Genomic DNA, 13,432 nt, shown 5'->3' on the forward strand with positions numbered 1-13,432 from the left:
TATACATTTTTTAAAATCTAAGAGTGATCACTTATAAATCGATGAAAATTTTCTTTATTAATGTGAATTTTCTTATCTCATGACGATACATATTTTAGATCGTTATTTTTATTTCTAGATTTCCTAAAAATTACATTGGAAATCTTCAAGAGTGTGAAGTATTATTGAAATGTCTTCGGACTGCTCGTCAAAATAGTTTAGAGCTTGTAATTGAAAGTCCGGAAAATTATAATTTGTACTGGAGAGGTCTTATAGATAAAGATAAATTGGAAAGTTTCATGATACATCAAGAGGATGAGGTATTTTTCATTTACAAATATATTTTTATTTCCCGAAAAGTTAACTATTTCACAGCTTCAGATGGTTCATCCAAATCTTTTATATATCAAAAAGCATACATAGCCACCACAACCATATTCAATTTCATCTTATTTTGACAGGGTTGTTTTTATCATATACTTGTCAATTGTTCGTTTTGAAAATTACAGACGTACTTATACAATTTTTTAATTTATTTATTTCAAGTTGACATTGTTTTATCTCTTTTAACTTGAATATTATGTATTTAGAATTTTCAACCCCTATAAATCATTCCTTAGGACAAAAAAATTCACTACTTTCGTTTTCTCCCTCTTCGTAATCAATTATTGGGGCACAATTCTGGCAGTTTAGTTTTTTGGACATGTCTCAGTTAATTTTCAAGCAAACTAGTAGTTCAAAATTTAGATTTATAGGGAATTTTATAACCTATGTTTTAAATTTCTTTAGCATTCTATTTTTTAAAGGGTAACGTTTAAATAGTTCGAAAATGGTATCAGTCATTCGTTAGGGTACGATTTGTATCTCAGTTATTTTAGAAGTAACAAAAAAATTTAAAAAAAGCAAAATATTGGTTATGAAAAAAACTAACTTTTTGTTCCTTATCAGTTTTTATGTATATCTTATAGATTTTCAGAAATTAAAAAAAATTTCGAAAATTATTATTTGACTTTAAACATATTTTTTTTTTTTTGAAATTATGCATTCTAAATCGGTCAAACTTTCAGAAATCATTATTATTTCTTAAATAAAGTAAATCATCACTGGCTTATATTATTGCAATTTGGTTAATATTGCTAAGGGTGAAATTGAGGTTTTTTTCTACAAAAAAAAATAAATCGATTTTATTTCGGCCATAACTTTCTTAGTTTTTATGCTAGAGAGTTCTACTAACTCTCATTTTAAAGCTTTTTAAAATTACTTTGAAAAATATTAGATGCAATTACCTCGAAAAGTTAACCATTTTTCCATTACTCGACGATAAAGTTTCAACAAAATATTCAACTTTCAATAAATCTTAACTCGGTTTGTATTATGCCTAAAGTAAATTTAAAAACAAATAATCTCTTTGTTTTTTATAAACGTTATCTTTATTTTTGCAATTTTTCTGACAAAATCAAAAGTATTTGATGAAAAATCGATTAAAAACGTTGTTTTTTTTTTCAAGAAAAATTCAAGTGTTGAATCGTGCACAACTAGTTAAGGTGGAAATCACCCCTAGTGCAAAAACACACAACTGCGTAGTGTAAATTTTGCTTTTTGAGGTATTCCCTACGCGTTGTCAAATTTTCATTAAAAACGATGCACTTTCATGGAAATCGGAGGTGAAAACCTTGGTAGGTTTTCTTATTGTTTTGGATTTTCAATTCTGTCTTGATTTTTTGTAGCTTTGGAAATTATCTCGCAGTACCAGTGGTACTGATACACCACTTGTTTGTGACTATTCTTGTAATTTTTTTAATTAATATTTTCATTTCAGATTCGAATTACAGTATTAGCGGTAATAATAGAAACCCAAAAGTCTACAGAATTATTTTTAAACTGGGAATTAGATTATTTAATAAAATATATTCATTACAATATAACCACACAAATACCACATATCAGAAGACAAATAATTTCTTATTACAAGAAAGCTTTAACAAGATTCAACGCCGGATTTGCCGTATTAAGCAGAAATCTTGGAAATTTAGAAAAAAGATTAGAGATGGGTCATAGGACACCGGAAGTATTGAACACCATAACGATTTATAGAGAATTAATTGACACTTATAAAAAGTTCTTAGATATTTTTACAAAATATTTAATTTCTAATTTAACTTTTGATTCTAATTATCCAAGAAGGGCCGTCAGTTTAGAATTATTAATAACGATTCAAATAAATCTCACTGCTGATAAATGGCAATCGTTGTGGACGGAAGATGACATTAAAAATTGTCATAGCATTTTATTTGATTCCTATGAATCGAATAAAAAAATGGCAGCAATACTCTTAAAGAAGCTACCAATAAGTGCTATTGGATTTACCGTAAGTTCAATAATATGTCAAATTTATATTAGTAAGTATTACTCTTGTTGTGATTAAAAAAAAACTGTGAATGAGTTTAATTACATCGATTTCAACTCGTATGTTTCATACTCTCATCGTTGAGACAAGTTTGAAACCATTCTGGATTGTGATATTCCTATTATAACCGCTTTTGTATGTTTATAAAGTTTCTCATGAAACTTCGAACTTGAACAATGCATTAAGTTGAAAAAACTGTCAACGAAGCTCACCTTCATGTATTGAGACATACAGAGACGAGTTTGAACAACTTCTGGCTTCTCAGCCGTTTTGGTTTTAACATTAAATTTTGTTTCAAGTTAGAAAAAGTGTCATAGTTAAAGGTAAAAATCTGTCTACGGTGATGTAGTAATTGTTTATAGGCAGTGGGAGTTACTCAAAAGTATAAATAAGTCGACAAAGAGATTTGGAACTGGGTCAAAAGCTTCCTACTCCATTATGAAAACTTACTATGCCCCTTAAGTCGCTTCAGTGAGAAAGTGTTACAATTAATTTTGTTTCAAGTTGGAAAAAGTGTCAAAGGGGCTGATTAAAGGTAAAAATCTGTCTACGGTGATGTAGTAATTGTTTACAAGTAGTGGAAATTATTCAAAAGTGGAAATAAGTCTCCAAAAAGACCTGAAACTTGGCCAAAAGCTTCCTATTCCATCTGACAACATACTTGTTAGTAAAGTTATTTTACTATGTTTTTAATAAAAAAAACTCGTCTTATTTATGGATTACATCTGGTTATCTTTTTTGGGGTCTACAAAATGCAATATGTTTCACAAAAGTTATACTAACACTTTGAATCTAAATTGCTGCGACGTGGATAATTCATATGTGGATTTAAACGTCTTCATTTTATTCCAGAATGTCGATTTCACCTTCAATTACATGCAGCGATGTTTTGAATTCGCTTTAGCACTTAAACCGTCGAAAACTCTATCGGCAGCTTACCTGTTACAAGTCTGTGCAACGTCGCCTTTCTTTTTCGATATAGTACAGACTGAAAACGAACGCAGATACGACGATAATCCAATATTAGAGATGTTGTTTGTGTTGACTGATAAATTAATTCTGCAGATTAGCACAAATGCCGATGTAATCAACACGAGAGTCTCGAGTTATGGATTGCTTCTAAGTATTCGACACATCTTACAGACAAGAGATATGACGTGAGTTTTTTATATCCCAATACATTTCTATACGCTTATAATGCTGTAGGATAATTCATATAGTGTGTTCATAAAGTAATGCTAGTATTTCGATGTACATAAAAAATGTTTTTCGTGAGTATCCAAATCAAAACTTATCGAAAATGTAGTTTGGAAGTTTATATAACTTTTTGGGAAACTATGTTTATTTAAAACCTAAAACTGATAAGAATGAACTAAAAAACTAATATAGTCCCATTAAATGTCAACCTGCCTCACTACAACCTTAGAGGCGCTTCTAAATCTGCCTCACGTACAGTGAATAAATAGACAGCCAGGTAGAATAATTGAAGTCAGGGTATCTGACAGGATTCTAGAATCGATAAAGTTAGAAAGCAGTAACAAACTAATGAACCAAATGCTTTAGCATGATGAACACAGATATCCTATTCGACATGGTAATAATAATCTCCGATCTTGGGTTAGTAAATATCTCCAAATGAATCTCTCTAATATACATATGCTTCAAAAGTAGGTCAAGGAGTTTTATTGAGCATTTTTGAACTACATTGCTAGGAAAAGTACTTTTCAGATAGAGCTACTAGCAATAAACACATCTGCTCAAGAGTGTTGGGCCCAAGAGGCCTTGAAGGTACTAAAGATGCACATGTTCAAGCAAACAAACTCTAAAAGCACCAGCTAAATGAAACAAAGTAATCCAAACATGGCTACCAGACCATGAAGGTATACCAGGCAATATATATTTTTAGATATAGGTGCAGAGCGACCGGAAAGAAAAAACGACTTCCCAAAAAAATCTACAATCTGATCATGTTGATTACTTTTTTAATAACTGTAGAGAATATTTTTGCACCCTGTATGCTTCTAATGGACTCATGCAGATGGTGTGAAGTATTTAAAAATATTTTATGGAATATTTTTTTGGAAACCTAAAACAAATCAAAATATTTAACAAGTTACTTTATGCAAACACTGAATGAACAATTTTATGAAAAATTCCAAAAATTTAAATTATTGAAATGATGATTCAATCAATATAATTTCTAAGGACATCTTATGAATAAGTCAATTTTTTGGTATAATTGTAAAAATCTTAATCGATTCTGATAAAAAGATGTTTCCGTTCTCTTCACTATATTTAATTAATACGTTTTTAGGAAAAACAACAAAGAATTTGCCGATCTGTTCGATAATCTCGCCACGATATGTATGAACTTAAAGGACTACGTAATGCCGATAGTTTGTAATCCGTCTCCAGAAGGATACTTACCAGAAGCTAGCGAAATAATAAATGAATCTGATGAATCCGTTAAAGCCCAATCGGTTTTGGTTTATGCATGGAGGACAATGAAAGAGATGACACTTCTTCTAGCAGAAATAATACGACAGTCGATCAAATTCGAAGGGCAACTTACGATGTTACCTGTCGACGTAATCATAAAGGTTGGAGAATTTTTCCTTGACGTGTTCATAGCTACAAAACATAAAGGAGTTTTTGAACAAGCCTTCGTCGGATTTAGTCATATTTGCGATTCATTGTGGGCGTAAGTACAATCATTTATTTGAGTGTCCTACACCCAAATTTCAAAATAAAATTAGGTAGATCCATTAATAATTGTTAACTCAAAAGATATCAACCTTCAGTTATTTTCCTGAATTTTTTGTTGTTACAAAAAAAATTAGGAAAATTTATGCCCCTTAACATAATGAAAATAGATTTAAAAAAAATTGCACCTGATGTTTTTCAAATTTTATCAAAAACTTGTTTTGCATGTGGCAAGTATATTAAAAATGCCAAAATCAAATTGAAATTATATGAAAAAATAAAAGAAAAGTTTCTAAAAAAATTGTTATTTTGAAAATTAAATTTAAATAAATTTTTTCCAATCTATGTTCATTTCATGCTTATTAACAATTTTAAGATGCAATTTGCTGCATTCTACAGCAGAAGAGTTTTGAATATTGTTTTGGGGAATCGTTTTGGCTTTGAAGCCATTCCGCACCTATACCTACAATGTATTTGGTCCTTTGGTTTATCACTGGTTTCTAGCTTTATCAATTTTAGAATTCTTAGAGGACCTGTCAAATTTTCTGACTTTAATTTTACTATATGTGTGCACCGCTATATACTTCTTTCTTCACTATAAGCTGAAGAGGAGACAGGTTTAGTAGCGCATCTAAGGATGTAGTAGAACAGGTTGACTTTGCCTTTGTAATACCTATACAGATTATCTTTTGAATCTTGTTGTTTCTGAGCTGTTATTCGGTTTTTCGACAAACAAACAAGCGCTGCATATGTGATTTGATGTGTTTGGTACACCCAGTATACCATCTTAGGCTTTAATATTTTATCCAGTATGATTCCTAGATATTTTATTCTAATGGAAAGTTTCAATTTAGTTCTATTAAGGGGGTAGTTTGATCTAGAAGCATAAATTTTAGTCACTTTTGAAACTAACATAAAAAATATTTTTACAATCTATTTTTTATGTGATATTTACTTTTTAAGAATATAGAAAAAATTTGTAAAAAGAAATCAGAATTTCAATAAATTACAGGTTGGTAAAGATTTTCCGTTGAACGAATTCTAATAAGATAGGTTTTCGAAAACGACATAATTTAAAAAAAAAATTCGATAAAATCATTAAAAGCTGAGATAACGAAAGCCAAAGTTTTCTAGATACCAACAAAATTCGTTTGTAAATAATTCGTTTTGTTGAAAAAAATCTGTAAATGAATTTATTTTTTTCCTTCATTGCACCACTCTTTTTATGTCGGATTCAGCAAACGACATCATGAAACTGATAATACTGATTGAAAAAAATATTTTAATACACCAACTTTTTTAAAAATATTTTTTCTATACTTCCATTTAATTTCAATTGGATTTTCTCATTTTTAATAAACGTAATAATTCAAATTTTCAGAAACTAGTTTCATCTTTTTATAAGGCATAAAAATTCCCACAGTTTTGATGTTATCCATTTTATAAATAAATATATTCTCAATATTTTCATTAAATATCCATTTTATTTTATTATTTTTACTATATTTGATGCAGAAATAGAAAAAAGTTGAACTTTAGATCAGATTTCAAAAAATTGATTTGGATATCTAGTTTTAAGTCAATGATAATCTTTTAACTATATGTTTTATTACAAGGTTCAGTAAATGTAAATATTCTATCTGCAACATTTTTTAGTCTAAGTCTACACTTTTGAACATACACTGTTACGAATTGAACTTGTACTTGTACTTGAATTTTGAATTCTTTTGCAGGTCTTCTAATTCTACATTAAATTGTCTTCCAAAGAAGTGGCTTGAAGATACTTTATTGCTTTGTACAGGAGAAACACCATCTGATAAATTATGTGCGACAAGAAGAAGTGCAGGACTTCCATTTTTAATTCTGGTAATACTCACTCTGTATAATATAGGTAACTAATAACGGTTATCAAATGAAATTTATTAATTTAAAATAAATAAGCTGCACTCTGAATTTAATATATTAGAAAAATTCATTTTTAGGCGTTAATTACTTCAGAACCAATAATCGATAAAACTAGATTTCACCATTTCGTCAAAGGATTAATAAAAGTAACTAATAATCACGAAGAATCTAATATCGAATACAGGACACATTGTATGAACGTCTTAAGAGCTCTATTCAGACATACCAAACTAGGAGAATTGGTGATGGCATATATTGCCGAAGTTGTCATAGTTGCCATTTCAGGTTTTCAGAGCGATGCTTGGGGTGTAAGTTTTGCTAATTATTGTCATAATAAACACTGTAAACCTAGAGGTTTATGGGTTATTAAAAAACAAAATCAATTGCCAATTGAAGTTAACACAGTGGAAATTCCTTTAAAAAGTTGTTTTCAATATTTATTGATTTTTTCAAACACTACCACTGTTTGAAAAAAAATCATTATTAAACAAATTAGAGGGTTGTTAGAAAATATGTTCAATCTCTTACAAATACCTACTTTATATAATATATAATATAATAATCATGTCTGATAGCCAAGCTGCTATTGAAGCGCTAAGTTCTTCTGTAATCAGTTACAAAATGGTTTGGGAACAAATGGCACACTGAAGAAGAAGCAATAGAGAAAGCTGATAAACTAACAAAGAAATGGGGCCAAACACCCTTCTAGTAAGTTGGAATTTCTGCAACCGTTGGTGATATTCCTACTGGACACACTTCAGTCTCTGAAGACGATATCTAGGTTATCGAAACGCGCTTCAGACAGTGTAATTGTGAGTGTTCGAAAAGTGGTAGTGTTTTCAGTACCCTTCTAGTAACCAAAACTCTTTCATGAAATAAGCACTTTTTTAGGTTAAAAGAGGAAACATTTATCAACTTTGTACTCTAAATGGCAGACTTAACTATACCGAAATTTATTGAACCATCAGAAATAAACTACTGGTTTAAGAAACATTCCTTTGAAACTAAATGGAAAACGAAACACAATGTTTTGGTATATTGCCACCACATCAAGCATACTCACATAAATTAACGCAGTAGCTGATAAATTAATAGAACAAGGGGATTAAACACCCATCTAGTGACCAGAACCCTTATATGAAATCAACTATCATATTGGAAAAAATTAATGAAAACAATCTAATAAAGGTTACACTACTGGGAAAACATAGTAGGTTTAAGACAAGCGAAAATGCTAATGGGACACTATGATATGATATCAGAAGAGATTGGAAGACTGGAGTAACCAGAACAAATCTGCACCAAGAGCTTTAACAGAGGCTCTAATAATATATTGCCTCTTGAATGAATATCTCAAGAAGTTTAAATTGGTGGAAGAAGACGTGTGCACATTTTGTGATATGGGTATATATCCACATGCAAGCCACTACAAGGTTTGAAACTTGGGTGCTGGAAACTGAATAGAACTGGAAGATTTAACTAATTTGATATTTATTAAAGAATCAGGAATAAACTACTAGTTTTAGAAACAGTCATCTGAAACTGAACAGGAAACAGAGCACAATAGATATTCATGTTCAGTATATCGTTACTCCACCAAGCTTACATACATATGCTAACACAGTAGAAATTCCACAATCAAAATACTTTTTTATAGCCTATACAATATATAAGCTGATTGTGCATACTAACCCGGAACAATGTTTATTACAAAACTTCTGTTGTTGGTGGAATTTTGATATTCAAAACTCATCCTACAAAAACATTTTATTTTTATTACTTCAGTTTTATGCCTTAATTTATAGTTTTTCTGTCTTTTTAAATTTAAATTCGGTTATTTAATAGATTTCGATAAATTTTTACCTGTTTATATTTATATAAATTGTGCTTAAATGATGGAAATTATTATGAATCTTCGACTACCTTCCCTTTCAGATCAGACTGGGTCTAAGTAAATTTATGTCACTTTCTATAATTGTGGTATTTGACTAAAGGAGTGTACCTACAGGTTTACATAAAAAGAAAAAAATGCAAACAACGAGACCCGAAGATAAGTAATTCAAACTGACCGGAGTATATCTAGTTTACTATTTTCTAGAACCAGATGATACATTAAGACCTTTAAATTCGAACAGTAGAAGAAATGATAAAACTGAGTCGGAGCATTATTGCCAGCAATTGAATAGTAACTGATCTAAAGTAAGGTACAGAAACCTCATCAGGACATTAGTAAAGCCTCCCAGCTCAGTAAATTGAAATACTTCTTTTTGTTTTATACTTTTAGTTGTGGGATAAAGGTTTTGATCCTTCTCATACCCATACTCATATTGTTTTCCAAAATATGTGATTTGAACGCTTCAACCGCTTCTTTAGGTGTGGAAAAACGTTGACCTCTCAATTTATTTTTGATCTGTTCGATGTTTTAACTGTTCAAAAATGTTTTGGTTTGAACTGAAGTGTGAGAGCTCGAACGAATGCTGGTGTACCATTCAGATTTGACTGTTCTACGTTGCTCTAATAGAACGGTGGAAACATGGTCAGTTATAAAGACCCATACAGTCCATTGTCGTTTAGTTTCGGGTTTATATGCATAGATCCATATTAAATGTATGCGAGTGGATCTAATGCTCAAGTATGACCAAAGGCGACCATGGTTTAATTCGGAAAACCAACGAGACACGGTGGCTCGAGATGGTGCTTCATCGCCAAAAGTCGAAGCGTGTTGAACGGCATACTGCTGTTAATGAATTAATTAATCCACGTCGAAAATCATCATTTCAAGTATTTGTAAACAACTTGAATAATATTCGTACGACAACATGTTCTGAGTACGTTCACCCTTACAAATGATAGCAATGTTCAATTTGACATATTCACATCAGTGTTGCCATAACTCAAAACTTAGCAGCAACTCTCGTAGGTGCTTCATTTCAATTAGATTCAATCTATATTTTTGTGCCCCAGTATTGTCTCTTTTGTTTGCAAACTTCCATAGAATTCGTATGTCGTTGATTTTTATAAAGTTCTATCTTATTTCTTAATTTTATCAAGAAAATTATATATTTTGAACAAATTTAAGTTGGAAGAACCACTTCTTAGACTTGTTTCACTTTTTTTTTTCATTTTAAATTCAGTCAAAAATTAAATTAACAAAAAAAAAGGAAACTTATCAATGATCGGATTTTATCGGATTATTATATTATAAACATATTGTCATTTATTATTATTTTCAGGTAAGAAATGCAGCAACATTACTTTACGCTACACTGATGACAAGAATTTTTGGTGTCCTAAGAACTTCAGATGGTGAAGAAATATCAGAAAAAAATAAATTGACAGTAAGAGTATTCTTCATGAGATTTCCAGCTCTTTTCCATTTTATTTTGGAAACTCTGACAATAGAATGTACAAAAAATGATAGTTTGTTGTTACATCCAGTGTTATTGATTTTAGGCCGGTTGTTTCCATCGCAATTTGATGATTTTAATACTCAGGTAACATTTTATGATTTGTTCTACAATAACATATTAAAATCACAAGAAATATCACCTTAACACAATTTTAAAAATTAATTGTTTTAAGTGAAAACTAAAATTACATAGCTTTAGCAGTAGCTATTTAACGCCGCGATCGTCAAAAAATAATTATTGATATTTCAAAGGTAGTTTTTTCTTTTGATATATTTTTTTTTTCAGATGGAACAATATGTACCACATTTGATTACATGCCTGACAAACTCGGTCTATCAAACTAGAGATTTAGCAGCCTGGGCAACTATATCATTCATATCAGCTGATAGAACTGCTAATCATCTAAATGCAATGTTTGATAAATTGAGTGAACCGAATGTAATTGACAATGAAGTGCATGGTTGTCTTCTACAAGTAAGTGATAACGTCGTTTTGTTTTTCTCTCCAATGTTATAATTCAAATCTAAATAAATGTCGACAGTTGTGCAAAATTTGTCTTAAAAATATCCTTTGGCTGAATTTATTTCTCCCTAGCACTATCCTGAGTGAGGATAGATTCACAGTAAGTTTCAGTTCAAATAAATCTGTTGTGACCCATTAAAAACTCTTAGTTGTATTGTACCTATGTCTTCAACTATAACTTTTTTGCTTCCAAGTCTTTTAATTTAGTGAATTGTTCCTTATAAAAACACCAATTCTCTATCCTCCTTTTTTCTTTGCCTACATTTTCAAAATCTACTTGCTATATTGTCCCTTTTGTTTCCACCATTTTTTTTTTCATTAAACCAACTTTGTATCAAATGACCAGTTTTATTGCATATTTTATAAGCCTAGTCAGTGCAACTCATACCTGGCTATTTTTATTGCAATAAATAAATTTTATCACTCTACCAGTTCCCTAATGCCTCAAACTTTTCCGAAATATTTTTTTTTTCACTTCCACCTTGAGTCTTGATATTAAATCTGTTGATGTTTGGTTATCTGAGGGTTGTATTTTCTTTTGCAGAAACAAAATACTCTTTGACGTAGAAGTTAGCACCTTCTAATAACCATTTTATGGCTTACTTCTCTACCTATCTGCTTCAAATCCTCTTTGATTTCTTCTAATTGATTCCACTGTAGTTCCTTTATACTGTAGTAAGAAGCAACACTCAAAGTTCATCTTCAGTTTAGTCCAAATTTTTGTCAAAGTACTGCTCGAAAACACATGTTGGTACTGTGAATTGGTATAAACCTTTGTTTTGTCGTTCTAAATGTTATCACGGTTCCTACTACTTAAATGAGATCTTTTGAGAACGTTATAGAGTGTGAAATTCCCTACAACTATTGTATGAACATTTTTTTTTATGATCAACGATTTTTCGGATAGAGCGCGAAGAGTGTACAGCATATGGGGTAATGTAGGGTCAAGCGTTAGTTTCGTTTTTAAATTATCGACTTATCGTTTTCTGTTTTTTAATATAACTTCTTCCAAAAAATTCGATTAGGTTTTTGGTATTCCTTCATTAATACCATCTAGCATTTTATTCTGAGGTGGATACGTCTTAGTTTCAACCACAGATGATCTAATATCTTCCCTAATAATAACCGCAGCAGCTTCTACAATTCGTAAACGTTCTTCCGCAGGAGTTCTTTTTCTATTTTCGCACCAAGTTTTTGATAATACATTAACCTGTGTATCACGGAAAGATATACCTAATATGACTGAGCTAATGTGACTAACTTCTAACAGGAAAATAATTATATCTTGTGCTTTGACATTCTCAGTTTGCCATTATATGTGACCTACTAACCCAAAGTAATCTTGGTCTATCTTTCCCCATTTAATTTTGCAATATTTATTCATTATCTTCGATCTTCGAAATATTTTTCACTTTAAATAGCTTCAAAAACAAAACTTCTTTTATTCTAAAAACTATTGACACACTTGCGGCCTTGTTACTCAAAACACCCCTTGTCCACAACTTAATGACTTGTATGGGGGTTATAGTTATAGTCATTTAATAATAATTCATACTGTTTACTCTTTTTGTAGGTTCTGTATATTATCAAATATAATTGTGAAGTGACTGATTTACCTATAAGTGAATACCTTCAAAAAACTATGAAAATATTAAAATTAGTTGGAACATCATATAGTCACTTAACGGCTTCCACGTATATGGAACTCATCATGGTTATACTTAAAAAGTAAGTAATCAAATTGTAATATATGAATATGGATATGAAATTTACAATCTATGTAATAATATGCATGTATAAGGTATGATTGAAAAAAAAATGAATAATTTTTGGTATCACTATAGATTGTGGATTTTCTTGATTTTAAACAATTTATTAGTTAAAAAAATGGAAGCAAATAAGTTATGTCGACCCATAGCTTGGAAGTCCACTCTTTCCTATTTTCTGCTTTTGTTTTCCAGTCCTGAATTCTTCTCTCTCTCTTAGATCTTTCATCGCCTCTGCATACCATCTTTTACTCGATATTCCTTTGTTTCTTGTTCCTCCTTTTTCTATGTCCATCTTTTTTTGTTGCTCTAAAATCTGGTATTCTCTGTCTGTGACCCAGCCTTTCTATTCTTTTGCTTAGCTCTTCTCTAGATAAATTCTTTATTTCTTTATTTGTTCTTCTCTCTCCTTTTTACACCCCATTATCCTCCTGACTATTTTTCTTTCCCATATACATTTGCTTTGTTAAGAATCCATGTTTCGCCTCCATAATTCACTGTTGGTCTTATTATTGTTTTCTACATATCATTACTTTTCTTCATTCAGTTGTATTGAAAAACTTCTCATTGCTCTTTCCTTTGTGGTGGTGTCATTATTATGAACTTTTCGATTTATCTTCTTCGATCTGTAGATTCACTGTCTCTCCCGTTTGTTGAAAGCTCTACAAATTTTCTTAAGCGGTTTTCCGATGTCTGTGTTTGCCAGTAGTTGTATTGTCTTTGTACGTTGTAGTGTACAT

At 30.6% G+C, this 13,432-nt stretch overlaps 1 protein-coding gene across 2 annotated transcripts in view; it reads left to right on the forward strand.

Moving 5' to 3' along the window:
- The window catches only part of LOC130899278 (thyroid adenoma-associated protein homolog), a 32,945-nt gene that overhangs the window by 7,433 nt on the left and 12,080 nt on the right, over positions 1–13,432 (forward strand). For both annotated transcript variants that reach the window (XM_057809086.1, XM_057809087.1), the window contains exons 8-16: positions 119–299; positions 1,799–2,347; positions 3,239–3,543; positions 4,701–5,087; positions 6,823–6,955; positions 7,072–7,302; positions 10,228–10,488; positions 10,690–10,878; positions 12,500–12,654. In XM_057809086.1, coding sequence (XP_057665069.1) covers positions 119–299; positions 1,799–2,347; positions 3,239–3,543; positions 4,701–5,087; positions 6,823–6,955; positions 7,072–7,302; positions 10,228–10,488; positions 10,690–10,878; positions 12,500–12,654 — 2,391 coding nt within the window. The remainder of the gene's footprint in view (positions 1–118; positions 300–1,798; positions 2,348–3,238; positions 3,544–4,700; positions 5,088–6,822; positions 6,956–7,071; positions 7,303–10,227; positions 10,489–10,689; positions 10,879–12,499; positions 12,655–13,432) is intronic.

The sequence above is a fragment of the Diorhabda carinulata genome, chromosome 11, assembly GCF_026250575.1.
Source record: "Diorhabda carinulata isolate Delta chromosome 11, icDioCari1.1, whole genome shotgun sequence".
Taxonomy (NCBI): Eukaryota; Metazoa; Arthropoda; class Insecta; order Coleoptera; family Chrysomelidae; genus Diorhabda; species Diorhabda carinulata.